Raw genomic sequence first — 24,194 nt, 5'->3', positions numbered from 1 at the left:
GGTGGTAAGGCTTCTTTATTTGCTTATCGTTCGGCGTACATGTTCCCTGACCTCTTGCCCCGAGGTCCAGCCCTAGAATGTCCCTTATCCCTTCCTGTCCCCTCCCCTAACCGGAAGCGGTGTCCGGTGTCCTCTGGCCTCTGCCCTTTGCCCCAGGGTCGTAGTGTCCCTGGCCAGGGCATGACAGAGGTGTTACAGAGGAGTGCTAGAACAAAGAGGGGTGGGGGTGAGCGGATGCAGAGAGCTAATCACGGGTGTGACTGCACTGGGCTTTGTGTGAGTGCCAGGCAGGTAGACAAATTTACAAGATGCTGAGCGGGTGGCGAGTACTAATGGAGCGCTCGGAGCTGTCACTTGTTGGGAATGGGATAACGCTATAAAGAGCGCAGAGAGATCTCCAACATCGCTCAGGTAGCCTCCGAGTTACACAGCGACTATGTGGTTCTAAGAGGAGGGTGTTAAGCCCCCTCCTGTTGGGGAGAAGGGGTGTGACCTGATGCACGTGGACTGGGGTTTATTCCCAACCCCTCGGGGCACAGGAGGAGCCTGCTTGGCATCTGTTCGTGGTGGTCTTGCACATTTGGGATTCCAGCTTTGCTCTTCTGCTGCACATTTAACATGCCCATGGGAGGCTTTGGTCCTGTCTGGCAGGCACCTTGGGGTGCCAGGTGGCTTAGTAGATGATGCTATTGGATGCGAAGCAGGCACAGCTGTTCTTTGGAGGTTGGTACGTGGGCACCATAGACCTCTGAACAGATGAGCTGCAGCATGCAGGACACTAGGGGAATATGGTGGGTCTCGGGATACCAGTGTATAGTGATTCCACTGTCAGGGCGGCACTGGGCCTGTGCAGTCTCCTGGTGCGAAGGGATTCACCTCGAGGCACTTGTGTACCGGACCTTGTGATACTCGTGAACACAAGTACATCATGGCACTGGGCTAAGAGGGGAGGGTGGTGTTGGTATATTGTGGGTCTAGACACTTGCTCCTCCCCACCTCCGGAATCCTCCTCCTGTGTTTGAGGTCCCTTTCTTCCAAGAGCTTTGGTGAGCCATCTTAAGGAGTCTCTCTGGAGCTCTCTACCTCTGCTCTCTCAGAACAGACTGGTGACAAACTGCACTTTTCAACAACCGTGCGACTATATGGTCTGCGGTCATTTTTTGTTTAAATCTGTTTTCTTTACTTTACATTTGTGTTAATTCACATCATTTGCCTTACCTACTCTGACATTGGTGCCTTTTCCTGTGCAAAATGACGGAGCTTTAAACAGATGTTGAAATTGACAGGTCTGCCACTTATTGATTTCCAGGGCTGATTTGTATGAATTTAAACATGGAGATAAGTAGGATTTATCTCATAGGGGGCTCGAGTTCAAAGCAGTCTCTCCCTGTGTCTGAAACCCACTAAAAAGGGTGGTCCTTGTGAAATCAGACATCTATAGTGCACATTATAAATTGATTAAACGGCCGCCAATAATTGGAAACGCACCTAACATTTTAATCATATCCTAACAAGACTTGGGTGGCTGCAAATAGATGTGACTCGGTGATGTGCCGAATACTAATGAAACAGAGACATAGCAGCCTAATAAATGTCTCCATTTCCTTTTACACGATTAAAGACCGCAACAACATTATCATAAACAAAGGTTAGACAAGTGTAAGGTATAACCAACGCTAAACATAATGAATGCATCGTTAAAGGGGCCTCGCAGGTCGAGGCTTTATTCAGGCCATTTATGCAGGGAGGCGATACTGGAAATGGGACATAAAACAGAGCAGGCCAACAGGCGCGTGTCAGGGGCAATCACAGGATGTAGGTAGGCAAGGCTTTAAGTGGGCTGGGTCCCCCCGGTGCAGAGCACCGGCAGTTCTAAAAAGCAGATGGGTTCCTATCCGGGCTCTCCATTTTTAGATCCGAGTATAGAGTCAGCACGCATGCGCTGCTCTGTGAGACTTGCTGTAATGGAGTATGGAATAGAAGCCCTGCCCACTCTCCGCCCATACTTGTCATTGGCTTGTGTCATTGCCCTTCGTAAATGCTGGCTTCTGAATCGTTAATAGGCTTGTTAGTACCGCCTTGTCTTCATTTGTAACTTCCCATGGCAACTGGCCCCTTTACTTCCATTATTACACGAGTACGTCTTATTTAGTCTGTAAGCACTATTTTCTTTATTGAGTTTCTCTCACTGCAGGCACGACGTGCTTTGCGTACATTCAGCGTGCCATGCACACTTTTTCTTTTCAAGCAGGCGGGACAATGGCGTGCTTCTTTCCAATGTCATAGTTCTCGCATTGAAATGCGAGAACTATTGCATTGCAAATATTTTTTATAGCACTGCCACCATTCCCTACCGAAACCTTACACCCACACCCCTGACAATGGGCAGCGCAATTATTTTATGCTAAGTTTTCCAGCCAAGACTTCCAGTTGCCGGGCCACCCATCATTTGCCGGCCTATCCTGTGGCAGGAATTCATCGCTACTCTACTCCTCTTCTTTTGGTGTCTTCTGCGTACACAAGAGTAGCCTCTTTTTGCTTGTATAACCTTCTCACCCCTTCATACTCTCTATCTCACACACTCTTTATACTACTCTATCTAGAGTTCATTCCCCACTTCATACACAAACTACCTATCCCTCTCAATCTTCCTTTCTATCTAATCTATACAACTCACACCCTTATCTATTCACCATTCTGCATAGTTCAAATATACAAGTATACTACACACCACACAATTCACAACACACAATGTCACAACAAACAAATCCAAATTAAACCACATAATTCCACTGCAAACAACATGCATCTACTCCACTACAAACAATAAACATAAGTAAAAATACAATAACATTAGAACACCAATAGCTCTAACTCACCAATGCGAGACCGATTGCATTACAAATGCTTGTTTTTAAAGTGGGTGGGAGTTGTTTGAAGCAATATGAATTGCCGAAACAAAATGTAGCACGGTGTTTGGGCCGAAGCAACATGGAAATTTTGGGGCAGAAGCAACAAGATGGCCAGAGGAGGGGGAGCGACATGAGAGAGAGGGAGCAATGCAGAGCATGGGGGGAGAAAAGCACACAAGTGCGAGAGAGCAGTGTGGAGATGGGTGGAAGTAGCACATGAGCTAGAATGTAATATGGGGGAACACTTGGGTGAGCACAACATGGAGGAGGGCAGCAGAGGAGCACTCCCCTGCTCCATGCTACGGTGCACACTTAAATGGGTGTGCTGGGCGCGTACCTTGTCAGTGTGCCCTACTACAAATAATGAGCTGCCCCCAGGCAGCTGCAAACTCATGTCTGACCTCGGGGCAGCGTACTAGTGAAAGGCGACCCAGCTGTTTGAAACAGCAATCTGGTTCTCACAGGGCCGGCTGTAACCGACCTGGTTATCAAAGGTGCACAGAGATCGCTCACGGCATGGCATCCTCCTGCTGAGGCACAACTGGGTGCACATGGCAATCCATTTCCCACATGGCAGGGGTCACCCTCGGTGGCGCATTGACTTTGCACCACTTCTTTGTGAGCCTCCCAACGGTCTCTTTTCCTCTGCGCCCACTTTAATGGTCTGGCGCGGGTGGAGAGGCACAGTTGTTTATCAGCATGGGACCACTCCTCGTTTCAATGAGGAAATGGCATAGTCAAAAAAAGGAGGGGGGACCAGGAGCTAGTTAATGGTCCAGTACCCGTGCTCCAAACTAACCATGAAGTCAACAACAGGGGGGGGCACTGTTCCAAAGTGAGTGATGCAAAAGGTCATACACTCACTCCAAAAAGGAGAGGAGGCAGGGGGAGTGAAACAAGGAAAAGTGCTAGGTCGCCAACTACATCGAATTGGTTGAAGAAAGAGATATGTAGGAATTGGCACTTAGTCAAAGATTTGGATGGACAACTAATCGAATTGCCACTTTTTGCATTCAAAAAGAATAAAAGTGTGGCAAATCATATAGTCAGAGCAGCAATGCCAAAACAAAAGCCTCCATCCTTCAGAGAATATATGAATCTACCACCGATTACTGGTCACCATCAATGTGGTACATGTGTTTGCTGCTCGCTGACCATGGAAGGAGATGTTTTCCAACATAATGGCATCTCATGGAAACTTTTAGAATTCACGAACTGCAAGACTAAGTTTATCATTTACGGCATCATATGCCCTTGCAACAGGCTTTATGTAGGAAAAACCAGCCAAGAGGTAAGACAGCGGATTAACCAACATAAATCGCGGATTAAGAAAAATATTGTGACCGCACCGTTGGTACAACACTGGAGTAATCATTCTCACACAGAGAATGATCTTAAATGGACAGTTATCTCCAAGGTGGACCCCGACCCAAGAGGAGGTGACCTGGAAGAAAAACTATCTCTACGAGAAGCGACTCTGATACTGAAATACAATTCCGCTGTGACAGGATTGAATGAGATGTCAGAACTATACCACTTGTGAGACACGTAACTCTTGCCACAACGCTTAAAGACTCTGTCCACTAATGCCCTTATATACCATCAAAGCATAGATCTGGAATGAAAATAAAGGTTATTTCACTGGCGATTTATTTTCATCACACAGCTTCGAGCAATTTAAAAGACCCTTGTTCTATAAAGATCAGAATTATGACCCATTCTAAATGGAGCTAAACTTGGATGAACAATAGCCTTGCATTTGAACTTATACTTTAACTTTAGCCGATTTCGCGAGCGTCGGAATACACACGAATAAAACTGCAATTCCCAGAAGACCTAGCGCCGATGACGTTATTCATTAAGCGCGGGCAGACGAGAACCCCATAGTGCGACGGCGGACAGAGAGACGCCACGCAAGGAAGAGGACATTGAGACCGAAACTAAGGTATGCATTTCGGCAACAGCTCTTTCACATTAAGTTAGGGCGAGTAGCACTATCAAAACATCCAGCCGCAGTTACGAGCGATTTAATGTAGACGAACAGACTGCAATGCTTAGACGCTACCTTCTGTCTTTGAGAGATTTACATGCATGGTGCTTCATGACCGGAGAGGTTAGTGACATCTTTCCTCCATTCCCTACAGGAATTGGGGCACAAAGGACATTGGTGAACCAAGGCGTAGCCTACTTTGGAATCAGCAAAAATTGGTGCGGTAATTACCGTTACCGTTTGATTTGTTTCAACCGTATGTGGCGCTCATTTAACCTGCAAAAGACTACATAGTTGCCTTAATTTTTCTATACAGCACATGATGGGTATCCTACCTCATCAAATTTGCTGACATTAGATCCTGGACATTGGAAACACGATTCATGTTGGATTAACAAGAAGATAAGGTAATAACGCTGGCTATGTCTGACCGTTAAGAGTTGAGGGTTGTTTTCAGGAGATAGGGTAGTAAGTGTTGTTATTCTATCTTTTACAGGACTGAACCCTCGAGGTCCTGAGGAGAACCCCCACCAATAAGGGGCTTCGAAACGCGTCAACCCTCTGTTTGTTTTATAGGCCATTCTTGAGACAACATTGTTTTAGAAAACATGGAGATATAAGAAGATGCTTGAAGGCCTTTCTAGCCGACTAATGTGTTGTCGTTAGAAATGATCTGAAAATAAAAATAGTACCCCGCCATTGATTAAAATAGGTTCTGTTGAACCTCGGTGAGGCTACTTCACGTCTTTTCTGTTTTTTCACTTAAATTCTTTTCACTTTTTCTGTTTAGTCTTTTGATTTATGCTGTTCGTGTTTATCATGTATGAAAAGCTGTTTTGAATGTCGGACGAACGTGCATGACTTGTTAGTTGAGTCAATGAAATGTATTAGAAGGACTGGATAAAGTTGACGGTCCAATTCATTGAATAGGTTGTATGTTGTTTTGGTTGGGACACTTTCTTTCACGCACTATGACTTAATATATATTTACCTTCTCTCTTCCGCTCACGTGTATATAATTGTCAAACATTTTAGATATAATGTGATAAGGAATATTTATGAATTCTAAAAAATAAACAGATTGTTTCAGTCACAATTTGTGTTGTGGTGATGCGACAATTGTTTAATGTCATTGTGCATTCAAAAACTTGGTGAATGAACTGGCAGTACTGGCATTGTTCTTGTTGAGAATCCTGATTATTAAAGGCATCTGAGGAAGGCCGATTGAAGGCCGAAATGCATTATGCCGCCAACTTGAATAAATGCGTTTCCAAGCTGCTCCTCGTGTGGCCTCCGCTCTTTTCTTGGGAAAAGTTATGTGATCAAGGTCCCTGGAGGACTGAAACGCGTAATGGCGGAGAATAAACTAGTATCTTAAACACCGATTTCTGGGTCCGTGTCTGCTTGCTGTTTGGAAGACTGGAGTGGAGGTGGAAAGCAGCTATCTTTCGGACATAGAAGATTTGGTTTACAGTGGCGTGACTGTGCATAAAAAGTAAAATCAAATAGAAATGGAAAACATTCCGTTTCATTGTTTTTCAAGCATTTGTTTCTAATAGTACAAATTGATAATACTTGGTTACGAGTGAAAAAAGGAAAAATACATTGAAATCAAATACAAAGCTGTGACATTTGTTAACAACACACGTGGTTTGGCTTCCTACAGTCTGTATTGTGCTACTACTGTTCACCACTGACACATGTAAAAGCATACTCTCACTATACAATGAATTTTGCTTACCCCACAATATGTATATGTATCCTCTTATGCATCATCCTATAGGGAAAACTCTATAAGGTTACCTATACTAAATGACTACATGGTGCACAGCTGTGATTGGTGCTTTCTGTTTGTACTGTGGAAGTGTATGTGCTTATTCTTGTTTACTTAGTCTAGAGGTACAATTTAGGCAATGTGGGGACAGGCAATTGGTAGACGCTGTGTAAAGCCCAAGTGGGCTATGGAACTACAACATAAATCTTCTAGGTTAAAGAACTGCGGATTGATAGTATGCCTCAATTAGAGACTGGAAGCTCAGAAGTGGTGTATAACTGAATGTGTACAAAAGTGTCAAATTAAACTTATAAAAACATCCTAAGGAGTGAGAACCTAACGCTATGGAAAGGGTTTCAGGTGCAGGACAAGCGGCCTGGATAGCAGAGGTGTACATTAAGGGCCTCATCTGCGTTCATCCCATTGGGGATTTTAGAATCTAAAATAATTATGTATCTAGATTCCAATCTTCTGAGTGACAGTTGTCTGTTCCCTCCCCTGATAGTTTTAGGGATACTGTCAATCACAAAGAAAGAGAGTTCTTGAGTTTCCCCTCCATGTCATGTATTTATGTGTCTCGCTACTGGATATGTTGGGTCGTCATGCGTGATGGCCCTTAGATGTTGCAATATCTGCACATGTACGGGGTGTATTGTACTACCCACGTACAGTTTGCCACACGTGCATTGGAGAACGTAAACTGCGAAGTCTGTTTTACATGTGTAGCTTCCTCTGATTTCAAATGGAGTCTCCCTAAGCGGTAAAGGGACGGTTCTGATATTAGCACCGTGGTTACCCGCTTTGCACTTGAAGCATTTATAGAAACCTCTTTGGGGCTTGAGACAATTTGCTCCCTTGTCGATGATATGTGTCTTACAGACTAGTTAATGGCGCATCGATTTGGCCCTTCTGAATGTTATCTGTTGGGTTTTGTTACATGTGGGGCCTAAAACAAGGTCATTTCGCACTAGCTACCAGTACTTCTGTAGTATTTTTCACAGGTTTGTATGGTAGGCATTAAACCGGGTGATTAGTCTGGGTGTGTTTCCTGTGGTTTCTTTAGCACTGTTTGTGTTGTTGCTTTTAAGTGAAAACAGAAGATCTTCTCTTTTGTTATTGTCATATTTTTTCTCTGCATTGGCTAGTGTTTTGGAACTATAGCCCCTGTTTGTTAGTCTCTGAAAGAGCCTATTCTTAGATTGCTTTAGTCCCTCACATGTGCTACAGTTACGTTTCATTCTGAGGCATTCCGCATATGGTATGCTCTCTTTGAGGTTGATGGGTGGAAGCTACTGGCGTGGAGGATTGCAATGCCTGATGTGGGGTTTCTGTATGCCCTGGATTGTATTTTATTGTTCTCCACATATAATTCAAGGTCTAGGAATTTGATTGATTCTGTGCTGGTGGTACAGGTAAAGGTTAAATTAAGAGAGTTATTATTGATTTCTGTTACAAAAGTCTTAGCACTCTCTTCAGTGCCTTGCCACAAAATAATGATGTCATCTATATACCTGGTGTATAGCACTACATTTTCTGTCATATGTATCCTTTGTGTCTCCATGAGTACTTGCTCCTCCCACCAGCCCATATGAAAATGAACATAACTGGGGGCGAAGCAAGTACCCATGGCAGTACCTTTCATTTGTTTGTAGTGGAGTCTGTCAAAAATGAAAATATTAATCTCTAGGCACCACTCTGCCATTTTCAATAGCATCATGGTGTGCTGGTGCAGACCTATGGGTCATTTACCCAGGTAATAACTCAGTGATTTAAGGCCGTCGGTGTGTCTGATGCTTGTGTGTGGAGTATGTACGTCTAATGTCATAAACACAAAATTGTCTTTCCAGCTGTGGTCATACATTTTTGTTAAAAAGTCCCCTAGTGTCTCTGATGTATGCGGGTAAATCACGGACATATGGTTGGAGAAAGAAGTCTATGAATCTGCTTGTGTCTGCTTGTGTTTTCAAAAAGCCCCCCAATTGCAGATATGATTGGTCTTCCTGGGAGGCACTGTTCGTTTTTATGTATCTCTCAGTTGAGAAATAAATCCTTTCCTGATTTCCCCGCTGTGTCCCTCCCGTTCTTTTTCACTCTAAGAACATTTTGTGATATATATATATATATATATCTATATATCTATATATCTATATATATATATATATATATATATATATATATATCCAAGCAAGCTCCTTCGAGGAAAGAGAAAAGGCCACAACTGGGGATAATGTCGGAAGCGCTTTATTTAACTGCCCAAGCAGAGTAAAGTTCTGTCACCCTCTATGGCGGATGCATTTCGGCGTGGTCAGCCTCTTCAGCGCCAGGTGCTAGTGATTGAGGAAAGGGCTGTGAGTGAGGTAATATGTGTCCTGCCTTCTCCTCATTCACAGACGGTAGCTCCCCCCACACTGATGTCATCATGGCATATACTTCCTGTAGTTCGCCCGGTCTTCGGCGCCTACAGGTTCCAGCATGCAGTGGCACGATTCTGGTAAGTATCGCAGGGAATGTGGGGATGGAAAATAGTGCTCCAAAGTCAGTGAATTGCCCCAAATGTCCACAAACACTCATGAGCAGCGGCACTTCCTCCAGTCCCCAAACCGCTAAAACCACCTCGGCAACAAAATCCTTTCTGGCGGGGGCAGGCATGGCAATCCTACCTGCCCAACGTGGTGCGCAGTGGCATCCATATCGTCATACTTCTTCCATGGCTGGGTGGTGGGTTCTGCAAAATCCGGTACCCCGGAAAAGAAAAGACTGCGAACAGGGTTCCAGTGAAAGCAGAGCCTCTTGCAAAAGCGGGGACCTTTTAAAGCGCGACACTGGAGAACGCGCTAATTAATATCCAAGCAAGCTCCTTCGAGGAAAGAGAAAAGGCCACAACTGGGGATAATGTCGGAAGCGCTTTATTTAACTGCCCAAGCAGAGTAAAGTTCTGTCACCCTCTATGGCGGATGCATTTCGGCGTGGTCAGCCTCTTCAGCGCCAGGTGCTAGTGATTGAGGAAAGGGCTGTGAGTGAAGGTAATATGTGTCCTGCCTTCTCCTCATTCACAGACGGTAGCTCCCCCCACACTGATGTCATCATGGCATATACTTCCTGTAGTTCGCCCGGTCTTCGGCGCCTACAGGTTCCAGCATGCAGTGGCACGATTCTGGTAAGTATCGCAGGGAATGTGGGGATGGAAAATAGTGCTCCAAAGTCAGTGAATTGCCCCAAATGTCCACAAACACTCATGAGCAGCGGCACTTCCTCCAGTCCCCAAACCGCTAAAACCACCTCGGCAACAAAATCCTTTCTGGCGGGGGCAGGCATGGCAATCCTACCTGCCCAATGTGGTGCGCAGTGGCATCCATCTCGTCATACTTCTTCCATGGCTGGGTGGTGGGTTCTGCAAAATCCGGTACCCCGGAAAAGAAAAGACTGCGAACAGGGTTCCAGTGAAAGCAGAGCCTCTTGCAAAAGCGGGGACCTTTTAAAGCGCGACACTGGAGAACGCGCTAATTAATATCCAAGCAAGCTCCTTCGAGGAAAGAGAAAAGGCCACAACTGGGGATAATGTCGGAAGCGCTTTATTTAACTGCCCAAGCAGAGTAAAGTTCTGTCACCCTCTATGGCGGATGCATTTCGGCGTGGTCAGCTTCTTCAGCGCCAGGTGCTAGTGATTGAGGAAAGGGCTGTGAGTGAAGGTAATATGTGTCCTGCCTTCTCCTCATTCACAGACGGTAGCTCCCCCCACACTGATGTCATCATGGCATATACTTCCTGTAGTTCGCCCGGTCTTCGGCGCCTACAGGTTCCAGCATGCAGTGGCACGATTCTGGTAAGTATCGCAGGGAATGTGGGGATGGAAAATAGTGCTCCAAAGTCAGTGAATTGCCCCAAATATCCACAAACACTCATGAGCAGCGGCACTTCCTCCAGTCCCCAAACCGCTAAAACCACCTCGGCAACAAAATCCTTTCTGGTGGGGGCAGGCATGGCAATCCTACCTGCCCAACGTGGTGCGCAGTGGCATCCATCTCGTCATACTTCTTCCATGGCTGGGTGGTGGGTTCTGCAAAATCCGGTACCCCGGAAAAGAAAAAACTGCGAACAGGGTTCCAGTGAAAGCAGAGCCTCTTGCAAAAGCGGGGACCTTTTAAAGCGCGACACTGGAGAACGCGCTAATTAATATCCAAGCAAGCTCCTTCGAGGAAAGAGAAAAGGCCACAACTGGGGATAATGTCGGAAGCGCTTTATTTAACTGCCCAAGCAGAGTAAAGTTCTGTCACCCTCTATGGCGGATGCATTTCGGCGTGGTCAGCCTCTTCAGCGGCAGGTGCTAGTGATTGAGGAAAGGGCTGTGAGTGAAGGTAATATGTGTCCTGCCTTCTCCTCATTCACAGACGGTAGCTCCCCCCACACTGATGTCATCATGGCATATACTTCCTGTAGTTCGCCCGGTCTTCGGCGCCTACAGGTTCCAGCATGCAGTGGCATGATTCTGGTAAGTATCGCAGGGAATGTGGGGATGGAAAATAGTGCTCCAAAGTCAGTGAATTGCCCCAAATGTCCACAAACACTCATGAGCAGCGGCACTTCCTCCAGTCCCCAAACCGCTAAAACCACCTCGGCAACAAAATCCTTTCTGGCGGGGGCAGGCATGGCAATCCTACCTGCCCAACGTGGTGCGCAGTGGCATCCATCTCGTCATACTTCTTCCATGGTTGGGTGGTGGGTTCTGCAAAATCCGGTACCCCGGAAAAGAAAAGACTGCGAACAGGGTTCCAGTGAAAGCAGAGCCTCTTGCAAAAGCGGGGACCTTTTAAAGCGCGACACTGGAGAACGTGCTAATTAATATCCAAGCAAGCTCCTTCGAGGAAAGAGAAAAGGCCACAACTGGGGATAATGTCGGAAGCGCTTTATTTAACTGCCCAAGCAGAGTAAAGTTCTGTCACCCTCTATGGCGGATGCATTTCGGCGTGGTCAAGCTCTTCAGCGCCAGGTGCTAGTGATTGAGGAAAGGGCTGTGAGTGAAGGTAATATGTGTCCTGCCTTCTCCTCATTCACAGACGGTAGCTCCCCCCACACTGATGTCATCATGGCATATACTTCCTGTAGTTCGCCCGGTCTTCGGCGCCTACAGGTTCCAGCATGCAGTGGCACGATTCTGGTAAGTATCGCAGGGAATGTGGGGATGGAAAATAGTGCTCCAAAGTCAGTGAATTGCCCCAAATGTCCACAAACACTCATGAGCAGCGGCACTTCCTCCAGTCCCCAAACCGCTAAAACCACCTCGGCAACAAAATCCTTTCTGGCGGGGGCAGGCATGGCAATCCTACCTGCCCAACTTGGTGCGCAGTGGCATCCATCTCGTCATACTTCTTCCATGGCTGGGTGGTGGGTTCTGCAAAATCCGGTACCCCGGAAAAGAAAAGACTGCGAACAGGGTTCCAGTGAAAGCAGAGCCTCTTGCAAAAGCGGGGACATTTTAAAGCGCGACACTGGAGAACGCGCTAATTAATATCCAAGCAAGCTCCTTCGAGGAAAGAGAAAAGGCCACAACTGGGGATAATGTCGGAAGCGCTTTATTTAACTGCCCAAGCAGAGTAAAGTTCTGTCACCCTCTATGGCGGATGCATTCCGGCGTGGTCAGCCTCTTCAGCGCCAGGTGCTAGTGATTGAGGAAAGGGCTGTGAGTGAAGGTAATATGTGTCCTGCCTTCTCCTCATTCACAGACGGTAGCTCTCCCCACACTGATGTCATCATGGCATATACTTCCTGTAGTTCGCCCGGTCTTCGGCGCCTACAGGTTCCAGCATGCAGTGGCACGATTCTGGTAAGTATCGCAGGGAATGTGGGGATGGAAAATAGTGCTCCAAAGTCAGTGAATTGCCCCAAATGTCCACAAACACTCATGAGCAGCGGCACTTCCTCCAGTCCCCAAACCGCTAAAACCACCTCGGCAACAAAATCCTTTCTGGCGGGGGCAGGCATGGCAATCCTACCTGCCCAACGTGGTGCGCAGTGGCATCCATCTCGTCATACTTCTTCCATGGCTGGGTGGTGGGTTCTGCAAAATCCGGTACCCCGGAAAAGAAAAGACTGCGAACAGGGTTCCAGTGAAAGCAGAGCCTCTTGCAAAAGCGGGGACCTTTTAAAGCGCGACACTGGAGAACGCGCTAATTAATATCCAAGCAAGCTCATTCGAGGAAAGAGAAAAGGCCACAACTGGGGATAATGTCGGAAGCGCTTTATTTAACTGCCCAAGCAGAGTAAAGTTCTGTCACCCTCTATGGCGGATGCATTTCGGCGTGGTCAGCCTCTTCAGCGCCAGGTGCTAGTGATTGAGGAAAGGGCTGTGAGTGAAGGTAATATGTGTCCTGCCTTCTCCTCATTCACAGACGGTAGCTCCCCCCACACTGATGTCATCATGGCATATACTTCCTGTAGTTCGCCCGGTCTTCGGCGCCTACAGGTTCCAGCATGCAGTGGCACGATTCTGGTAAGTATCGCAGGGAATGTGGGGATGGAAGATAGTGCTCCAAAGTCAGTGAATTGCCCCAAATGTCCACAAACACTCATGAGCAGCGGCACTTCCTCCAGTCCCCAAACCGCTAAAACCACCTCGGCAACAAAATCCTTTCTGGCGGGGGCAGGCATGGCAATCCTACCTGCCCAACGTGGTGCGCAGTGGCATCCATCTCGTCATACTTCTTCCATGGCTGGGTGGTGGGTTCTGCAAAATCCGGTACCCCGGAAAAGAAAAGACTGCGAACAGGGTTCCAGTGAAAGCAGAGCCTCTTGCAAAAGCGGGGACCTTTTAAAGCGCGACATACAAGTCCATATATCTGTGTGTGTATGTATATATAGACTATATATACAAAATATTTCCTACTGGCGGTGGGTAAATATAGTTAGGACCTAGTTTCCATAGGAAAAGCATTTTTTTGTTTGCTAATAACTTTGGCGCAGTTTGACAAATCTTCTGGAAATTTTAAAAACTAGTAAACACCTGAGTTTAGATGGTGTGTATGTAGTTTCGGGATGATTTGTCAAGCGATACCGAGAAAAAAGGGGTCCCAAGTGCGTTTTCCCAATGCAATTTCCCAGAGGGATTTTGAACACAGACTAAATACCAAATCGCTGAACAGAATTACACCAATTTGGCAGAAAGCTAGCTCTTGGTCCAGAAAGTGCCCTTTTTTGTGATTTGGTGTAATCCATTACGTAGTTTTTGAAATATCAAAGCAAAAACAAATTTGTATATCTAGGGACACAGATCCAACAGATATCATTCTAAGATCTGATTGACAGCCAACACTTCAACCAGGAAGTGTTGGCATCCATTTTGGGACTTAAACTCAGCCGAGCCTCTAAATAAAAGTTTAAAAAATACCCTGACCCCCAAGGCCTGTTGGTGGTGTCCCACAGAGACCCTGCCCGGGCCAAAAACATACTTTTTTTAATTTTGGGACAAAATCACAGTGGATCCGCAAAATCACTGCAAAATTAAAGAAAATAAACCATCTGGCCCCCGGTAAGCAGGCTCATGGGGGCAATAACAACTATTTATGTTGGGAGGGGGGGTACACACGACCCCCCCTTCTCATTGGCCAATCTCAGTCCCGAGGACCACCACCTCCCAGGGGCAGGCCAATTATAATTGGGGTGGAGGGGGGCCACGCGGCCTCCTTCCCAAGGCCATTTATGGCACCGAGGACCTCCACCTTCCCGGGGCCAATTTCAGTATTGAGAGGGGAGGGGGGCCGGGCGACCCCATTCTCAGGCCACATATGGCCCCGGGGACCACCACCTCTTTTATATAAATTGATAGATGGGCTCTGGACACAAAAGAGTGCAATTATCTAGTGGGTCACTCAACGGTAATTTAAATAAGGGTGCCCTTGATAAGTTTAAAATCTCGAAAGAGTGATGCATTTGAATGTCAATTAAGTTTCAGCTGATATTGAAGCCAATATGGGTCAGTGGCTTTCCTCAGGACTAGAGTATTCCCAACTTGAATTCACCCTATCCTCAAAGTAGGTAGTGTTTGGGATAGTGTTACTTCAACACACAAAGACGTTCAGCCACAGGTATTCTCCTAAATAGAGGGAGATCTAATCCAATATAGGTGAGTGTGGAAACCCCTCTCTGTAGCCAAACATTCATCAAGGGTAAGCGGTGTTACCAATTACAGTGAAATGTCAGCGAGGGTTATTTGTCTGGATCAAGAATTATATTGTCCAGGTGCTGTTTTCATGTTGATTCACTCTGTGTGGCTGCCCAAGGGCTTCCCAGCGCTAAAAGAGCTCTGACCCTGAACAAGCTGAGCCAATGCCTAATTATTGTGGGATAAGCCAGGTTTTCAAATTCTTCCTGAAAGCTAATTTGTATGGGGCAGCACGAATTTCCAGTGGGAGGGCATTCCACAACTAAGGTACCAGATGGGTGAAAGATCTATCTTCCCATCTGGCTCTTTTTACTCTGGTATAAGCATGGGCGTAAAATCCGTTCCGCTCGCGGATTTTGCGGATTTTCGGCAAATTCGCAATCCGCGAACTTGCCGAAAATTTTTAAAATCCGTGCGAAGCGGATTTTTTGCTTGGTCGCACTTGCCAACTAGAATACTATACAATTTCGCAGGAGTAAACACTTGCGAACACGTAGATGCGGCGGGCAGCGACAATCTCGCAATTGCGAGATTGCAAAATTTGCAATTTCGCACAAGAAATCCACCAGCAGGCAGCATAAACCTTGAAAATTATGATTTTTATCAGAATAACTCCTCAGGTTGACATTTGCCTGCACTTTTTCTTTGCAAGGAGTCCATTTTGGGGGGGGGGGGGTGGGAGGAAGGAAGTGCCCCACAGTCTCCAACTTCCTGTTCCTGTCCAGCAGGCTCCTCCCAGTGCTTTCTTCATGTGCTGGTCACTTTGATTTGGATCTTGACCTGGAAGGGTTACTTTTTGTGGATGCTGCTGGATAATTGGATTTTTGCAAAACTGAAAGCACTCAGCAGGTGAAAAAGTTCAATCTTATCATTAGTAACCTTTCCCTGTAGTGCTTCCTAAGGGGCCCCTTCAGAGTTCACTTGCCTACTTGCAACTATTCTATGACCCTGCTCTGACCCTCACAGCAGGCTCAGAGAATAGCTACAAGTATACAACAAAGGTCCTGTTAAAAAAATTACACTGCAACAGAAAGCAATTACAGACAAAACTGAAAGCACTCAGCAGGTGCAAAAGTTCAATCTTATCATTAGTAACCATTCCCTGTAGTGCTTCCTGAGGGGCCCCTTCAGAGTTCAGTTGCCTACTTGCAACTATTCTATGACCCTGCTCTGACCCTCACAGCAGGCTCAGAGAATAGCTACAAGTAGGACACAAAGGTCCTGTGAAAAAAAATTGCACTGCAACAGAAAGCAAATTACAGATAAGGAAGCAGGTGCCAGCCAGACTGGAAGTTTAAATTCAGTGACACATTAATCAACCCCAAATTAATTCATGTCAGTTGAAGCAGGGCAGGTGTGCTTGCTTTTTTTCACCCCCATAATCTACAGTGATAAACCAACCAGAGGGTGGCAGTGATGTACCAGAGGGTGGCATGGGTGTACCAGAGGGTGGCAGTGGTGAAACAGAGGGTGCTGTGAACCTGTGATGATGAACCAGACGTAGAAACAACATAGTCGCGGCCGTTGCGAGCCGACAAGTAAGTTCGCAATTGCGAACTGGTACACAACCCTCGCGAACTGGCAGAAACCCTTGCGAACACAAAAAAAAAAAACGCTAATTCGCGAGAGTTCGCGGATTTTGCGGATTGCGAATCCGTAAATACGCAAGTTCGCGGATTGCCAATTCGCAAAATCCGCCCATGCTTACTCTGGTAGTTTTGAGGAGCTGTTTCTGGCCGGATCTGAGATGTCTAGAAGGAATGTACCTGGATATCAGGCTCCTCAGTTTTTCCGGCCCAGAATTGTTAATAGCTTTATGAGCGATGCAAAGAGTTTTCAACTTAACGTAAGCCTCAATGGGCAGCTAGTGGAGCTTTTTAAGTGGTCCCTAGCAGAGATGCGGTTGGCGATCTTTAACAAGAGTCTAGCAGCCGCATTCTGTACCACTTGCAGCCTCCTAATGACGTATTTAGGTAAACCCAGATAAAGGGAGTTTCCATAGTCCAAAAGTGATTAGAATTGTGTAGATGTATGCCCTTTTAAGATGGCCCTGCCCTCAAAGAGTTTTTACGTAGGAGGTTAACTACCACAAATCAATCAATCAATCAATCAATCATGACATTTGTATAGCACACTACTCACCCGGAAGGGTCTCAAGGCGCTTGGGGGAAAGGTTCCGCTATTGCTCGAACAGCCAGGTCTTGAGTTGTCTCCTGAAGGCGAGATGGTCCTGGGTCAGCCGAAGGTGGATGGGGAGGGAGTTCCATGTCTTGGCCGCCAGGTAGGAGAAGGATCTTCCTCCGGCGGTGGCTCTTCGAATGCGTGGTACGGCGGCGAGGGCGAGGCTTGTAGAACGTAGCTGGCGGGTGGGCGTGTAGAAGGTCAGGCGGTCGTTGAGGTACTTGGGGCCTAGGTCGTGGAGAGACTTGTGTGCGTGGGTGAGGAGCCTGAACGTGATCCTCTTGCTGATGGGGAGCCAGTGCAGGTCCCTCAGGTGGCCGGAGATGTGGCTGCGTCGGGGGATGTCCAGGATGAGTCGGGCGGAGGCGTTCTGGATGCGTTGGAGTCTTTTCTGTAGCTTGGCTGTGGTTCCGGCATAGAGGGTGTTTCCGTAGTCCAGTCGGCTGGTGACGAGTGCCTGGGTGACCGTCTTCCTGGTTTCGGTCGGGATCCATCGGAAGATCTTGCGGAGCATGCATAGGGTGTTGAAGCATGATGAGGAGACGGCGTTGACTTGTCTGGTCATCGAGAGGGAGGAGTCCAGGATGAAGCCTAGGTTGCGTGCGTGGTCAGTTGGCTTGGGGGTGGTGCCCAGGGCGGGGGGCCACCAGAAGTCGTCCCAGGCGGAGGGCGATGGTCCCAGGATGAGGACTTCCGTCTTGTCTGAGTTCAGTTTCAGGCGGCTGTTCTTCATCCATTCGGCGACGTCTTTCATCCCTTCATGTAGGCTAGTTCTGGCGGTGGCGGGGTCTCTGGTGAGGGAGAGGATCAGTCTGGGTGTCGTCGGCGTAGGAGATGATGTTGAGGTTGTGTTGGCGTGCGATGGCTGCAAGGGGTCTCATGTAGACGTTGAAGAGGGTGGGGCTGAGTGATGATCCTTGCGGTACGCTGCAGATGACTTCGGTGGCCTCGGATTGAAACGGGGGGAGGCGGACTCTCTGAGTTCTTCCGGCGAGGAACGAGATGATCCACTCCAGTGCCTTCTCTTGGATACCGATGATCCTGAGGCGTTGAACTAGGGTGCGGTGGCAGACAGTGTCGAACGCTGCAGAGAGGTCCAGGAGGATGAGGGCCGCTGTTTCCCCGTTGTCGAGCAGGGTTCTGATGTCATTGGTGGCTGCGATGAGGGCGGTCTCGGTGCTGTGGTTGGCTCGGAAACCGGACTGCGAGGGGTCGAGGGATCCGTTCGTCTCGAGGAAGGCGGCAAGCTGTCTGTTGACGGTCTTCTCGATGACTTTGGCAGGAAAAGGGAGGAGCGAGATGGGGCGGAATTTCTTGAGGTCGGTGGGGTCCGCTGTTAGTTTCTTCAGTAGGGCGCTGAGCTCGGCATGCTTCCAGCTCACCGGGAAGGTGGCGGTGTTGAAGGAGGTGTTGATGATGTTCCGGAGTTGGGGTGCGATGATGAAGTCGGCCTTGTTGAAGACGTGGTGGGGGCAGGGGTCGGTTGGAGATCCGGAGTGGATGGTGTTCATCATGCGGCCTGTGTCTTCAGTGGTCACCGTGGTCCAGGTGCGGAGGGTGGCGGTGGGGGGCATTGGTTCGACGGTTGGGTGCGTGGATGGTGTGCCGAAGCTGTTGTGGATGTCGGCGATCTTGCGGTGGAAGAACGAGGCAAGAGAGTCGCAGAGATCTTGTGAAGGAGTGATGTCGTTGTTGCCGGTGCTGGGGTTGGAGAACTCCTTGACGATGCTGAAGAGCTCCTTGCTGTCGTGGGCGTTGTTGTCCAGTCGTTCCTTCAGTGATTTCTTCTTGGTGGTGCGGATAAGCTGGTGGTGCTTGCGGGTGGCTTGTTTGAGGGCGGTCATGTTGTCTGTGGTCCGGTTGAGGAGCCAGGCTCTCTCGAGGGTGCAGCAGTTCTTCTTGGAGTCCTTGAGTTCGTCGGTGAACCAGGAGGCTTTCTTGCTTCTGGGTCTGCTGGGAGGGTTCCTCAGTGGCGCGAGGTCATCGGCGCAGGCGGTCAGCCACTGCGTGAAGTTGCGTGCTGCTTCGTTCGGGTCCGTTGTGCTGGCGGGAGGGTTCTGGCTGAGGGAGGTGGTGAGCTGCTCGGCGGTGATCTTGCTCCAGCTCCTGTGAGGAGCCTGTTGCGGGTGGTGGTGGGTCGTGGTTCTTCTGAAGCTGAAGTGGACGCAGCTGTAGTCGGTCCAGTGAAGTCCGGTGGAGTGGCTGAAGGTGATGTGCTTGCTGGATGAGAAGACTGGATCAAGCGTGTGGCCGGCGTAGTGGGTGGGGGTGTTGACCAGTTGCTTGAGTCCGAGGTTGGCGAGGTTGTCCAGCAGGGCGGCGGTGTTGCGGTCCTTGTTGTTCTCCAGGTGGAAGTTGAGGTCCCCTAGGAGGATGTAGTCAGCGGAGGGGAGGGCGTGCGGGCTGATGAAGTCCGTGATGTCTTCGCTGAATTGTGTGCGTGGTCCCGGGGGTCTGTAGACGAGGGTGCCTCTAAGGGTCGTCTTTGAGTCGATGTGTATCTGGAAGTGGTGGTGCTCGGCGGCGGAGAAGGTGTCGTTGGAGTCGGTCGTGATGCGGATGGTGTTCTTGTGTACGATGGCGATGCCTCCTCAGGCCTGGTTGACGCGGTCCCTCCGGGTGAGTTTTGTGCCACAAACCCTGAGACTTTTAGTCCCTGTTATATACCGTCAGCGCCTTCCTAGACTGGGGTCTCCAGTTGCTTCCATCCTGATGGCTACTTCTGATAACTGAACCTAATGCCTAGATACTGACAAACAGCAGACAAGACTATAACAGAGCCTCTAACAGCCTGATTCATCAACGGGCTGTTTTGCGAGCCCTTAATAGCGATTCATAGCGAATCGCTATTAAGGACTCGCAAAACGGTATTCATGTAGGAATTGCTAAATAAATAGCGATTCCTACACATTCCTTATTTGCGAGTAGCAAATTGCTAATCGCAAATAAGGAATAACTCCCCATTCATTCCTATGGGCCAAAAGGCCCATAGGAATGAATGGGGATTATTCCTTATTTGCGATTAGCAATTTGCTACTCGCAAATAAGATAGCGATTTAAAGGGTGCCAGGGGTGTCCAAAGGACACCCTGTAGCACCCCTTAAATGCAAATTGAAACTGGTGTTGCGCACACACATGTCCAAAGGACATGTGTGTGTGCAACATGCAACTTAGAAAAATGCTTTTAAAAGCATTTTTCTAAGTTTTTGCTATTTACCGAGAGGTCTGACCTCTCGGTAAATAGCGGCCCGAAATTGCGAATTAGCAATTTAAAAATGGTTGATGAATTGCATTTAAGGAATCTCAAATAGAGATTCCTTAAATGTAATTCCTCGCAATTCAGCGAATTAGCAATTACCGATTTTTGCATTTGGGATGATGAATCCCAAATGCAAAAATTGCGCTCGCAATGGGCCAGATTCTCAGAATCTGGCCCATTGCGAGCGCAATTCGGCTTGATGAATCAGGCTGTAAGTCCCAGGTTTAATTTTTAGCTGATATATGATTCTTGAACACAAGCTTGTCATTTTCATCAAGTCCCCAGGGGATACCTTCCCTTTTGCGACCCCATTACCACCCTCTTTAAGAGGGTGGTAATTTGCGAGTGTTTTGCACCGGCAATTGCGGACACAAAACATTATTACGCATGGTTGCACTCGCTATTAGGAGGGGAACGTCCCTTCCTAATAGCGAGTCGCAAAACACTATTTTGCGAGTCGCAAACAATTACGACTTGAAAAATAGGGGTTGTACATTCCCCATGCTGTTTTTGCATGTGCAAACGGGTTTGCAAACCCGTTTGCGCATGCAAAAATGGTCGCACATCTGGCCTTAAATTTCTGATATATCTAAGCAATCAGTTAACTATGTGTTTTACCCTCAGGTCCAGGAATTTCCAGCTATGCCAATGAACCACGAAAAGCAGGCATGTCCCTATCGAAATGCCTTGATGAGGCTATGACCATCATCCCTTCAGAAAACCAACGAGAAACGTCGGCCTCTCTTGGAGCTACTGATGGCATGATGCTTCTCAGGTAATAATTTATGGCACCTGGTAAATGTTTTTAGGTATTGAAGTATGACCCGCAAAGCAAACAAATCAATCCCTGCAGTTGTCTACAGAGAAAACGTATACATTGCCTGTTCCTGGAGCAATGTCCTACTATTTACAAGAGAACAACCAAGGGGAAACCCAGTATTCCTAGAAATTCAGGTAATTACATATATATAAAGGTACAGTGTTCCATTCGCATTCATTCCAACTCCTTTGATAAATGTATGGAGCCTCAATAAGTGCAAACCATAATCCCTGAGAGCAATCGGTGAAATGTATATTCCCTGATAGCAATGTATCTCTGATAGCAATCAATGCATTGCACTAAATTGATTGCTACCAGGGATTATGGTTTACATTTATTAAGGCTTTCCCAAATGTATTAAAGGGGTTTGAATGAATCCATATGGAACATTGTACTTGTATAGATAACTGCTATTTACACCAAGCAGCTTAGCATACATCAGAGTGATTCTTATACACACACTGGCCCCTTGCGGTTGCTGTGTGCATGACAGATTAGACACACACATATCTTAATGTGATAGCATGGTAATCTCCTACAAGATAAATGAGTCTAGTGGTGCGGAAGTAACTATTTGTTAGGTCAAGTTAATGCAGATGTGCACAGAGTCCAAGTAAAAGCAAAGGGTGGTGGTTGGGTACAGGACACCAGATGCATAGTTCTTACATTTGGGAGAGGTTCAAGGGAAGGTGTTACTAAGCATGGGGTGGGAGAGCGAAAGGGTTTCAGAAGTGATTATGTCTCGCCTACGCAGCATGCATGCGCTGAATAGGAGGAGACCTTTAGAAATCGATTCAGTTTTTCAGGCAAAAAAGTGCACACATTGCATTGCTTTGAATGGCAACACGTGCACGTTTGGCGATTCCCTTGCGGGAGCGAACTTTGAAGCCATCTGTTTGTAATTAACTTTCAAACAGATAGTTTCAAAGCTCACTCCCGCAAGGGAAACGCGCCACTGAAATCCCTTAGGATGTTTTTACGACCACCTTTGGAGGAGAGCAGCAGAGTTCCGAGTCTGCTTGATGTGTTCGGTTTAATTTGTAATGCTTTTTGCCTCATTGCTGTATTTATCTGTATGCTGAGGTTGCCCCTGAGCTGTGCCTGTGCTTTGTAGTCTGCAACTCCCACCCCTATGACAGGAGCTGCCACGGTTCGCCCCGGCTGAGTAGCGTACACAGTCCAATTCTGAGTGCTTACATTTTTTAGTCACCTGGTGGGAGATTTGTAAGTGACCTGGGTGAAGCAGCGGAGTCTCTCCAATTTATCTTCATTTGCATTCCCTTACACCACATTCATCTCCAGCCTTCTGTGGCATGGCGAGCGCTGTGACTGTGGCCGGGATGTGCGAGAATCATATCCCACCATGTTCTCTTCGGCTGACTTTTCCAGCCCGCGTGCTGCCCGCAGTCCATGCATTATACATGGATGGATCTTTATACCCCTGGCAGTGCACAAAGGGCCGCCCAAGGTCTGCGTGCACTGGGAAGGAACTCTTATTACGGACAGCTCATAAGCTTGTGCCTCCAGCCCCGTTATACAATATGTGGAGTCAACATTAACGCTCTAGTTTCACATAGATTGGCTGCTGTAGTTTTCGTTTTCTAGTGTGGACAAAAGGATAAAATACTTGCTCTTCTACTTTTACGCTGCTGATGCCAACTTTCACATCTCAAATTCTTTCCTGTACTCCAATAAGGCTTCCACTCATTATGGACGCACCATCATAGCTTTGTGCGATACGTTTTTGTTTTTGAGGCAGCTCTGGAAACATTAAGTTCAGTTGACACAGTATAGCTGCAGTAATGGTTTCTGCACTAGAGTCTCTTAAATGTGTGAAACCACAGAACCTCTCCACAACTTCTCTGTCATTGTCAAGGTACCGAAACACTAATACGGGCTGTGTTTTAGTGGCCACATCAGTGGTGTCATCAGCCTGAATAGCCACAACGTCTGTGTTTTGCAACTCTAGCACAATATGGCTTCTCATAATTTTGAGCATACTCTCAAGGAGTTTATTTTGTATTGTTTTAGAGGTGCCCTTGCTAAATGTGTTTCCAATTCCTTGTCTATGCTTGCTATTAAATCCACTAGGCCTATGAAGATCCCAGGTTTTGAGGAACTTTATGGTTCATCATGGCCTCGTAATGCCAGTTCGAAAGCACCACAGAAACGAATGCAATCAATTATTTTGGATAGAATCTGCCTGTTCCTATCAACGGCTTAATTGTGTTTCTGTATTGTTTCGCGGTATGCATCGTTTATCTGCTGCTCAATGGATGCGTCTTCCCCAAACATTCCCAGTCTCGTCAGGTTTTCCATATGCTTTCTTGTGTATGCGTGCTTCTTTATTTTTTCCAACAAATGCTTCAAGTCTGTTATTCCTTGATTTGTCCAAGAAAACTCACCACCAAACAGCAAGCAGGGGAAGCAGAACAGAGAATTTCTTAAAGGGCACCCTGTAAGCCAATCAGCTTTTGTGTACCAGGCTTTTGAGAATGTACGTTTGGACATTTTTCCTCTGTCCTGGGAAGTTTTCTGTAGGTTTATGTCAGGCTGATGAGGTCCTAAGTGCTTTAAATGTAGTTTCTCTTCAAGTGGCCGTGCCTGGAATGACCTTGTAATCAGCTCTTGTACTGTATTCATGATGCCGATGCTGGCCTTACCAATATATATTAAAGAAACTTGTCAATAATCAAAGTACAACGTATAAGGTGCAGTGCAATAATATCAATTTTCAGTATAAATACAAATATCTTGTGCAGTATCGCAATAAATCTCCAACAGCTCCCCTTTGCACATCATGACTGCTAAAAATACAGCCTTACTGCCTGCTGCCTCTCTGTGCCATAGTGGTTGCTGGAGGCACTGAAACAGACACTGCTTGAGGGCCTTGAGAGTGACCACATACATAGCCCTAACTCCCATGTAAAAAATATAGCATCAGTTTCCTTACCTTTAGCACTGGTGTTTGCTGGGTCGTAGCCGGGGTGAAAGAGCAGCAAAGGAGGTTGGGGCCTCTTGTTCGTCACTGAAAAATTGCCCCAAAATGTGGTAATGTTTCAGGTGGTCAGGGTTTACCGGGTGCTGAAAATAAAAAGATAAC

General features: G+C 47.2%; 1 protein-coding gene across 2 annotated transcripts in view; it reads left to right on the top strand.

Annotated features, from left to right (window-relative positions):
* Window positions 1-24,194, top strand: part of LOC144754385 (ectonucleoside triphosphate diphosphohydrolase 8-like) — a 325,819-nt gene that overhangs the window by 53,834 nt on the left and 247,791 nt on the right. For both annotated transcript variants that reach the window (XM_078642100.1, XM_078642099.1), the window contains exon 3: window positions 20,896-21,046. In XM_078642100.1, the coding sequence (XP_078498226.1) occupies window positions 20,896-21,046 (151 nt within the window). The remainder of the gene's footprint in view (window positions 1-20,895; window positions 21,047-24,194) is intronic.

The sequence above is a fragment of the Lissotriton helveticus genome, chromosome 5_1 (genome assembly GCF_964261635.1).
Source record: "Lissotriton helveticus chromosome 5_1, aLisHel1.1, whole genome shotgun sequence".
NCBI lineage: Eukaryota > Metazoa > Chordata > Amphibia > Caudata > Salamandridae > Lissotriton > Lissotriton helveticus.
Note: the sequence above shows the minus strand (reverse complement) of the source record. Positions and strands in the feature narration are given on the sequence as shown.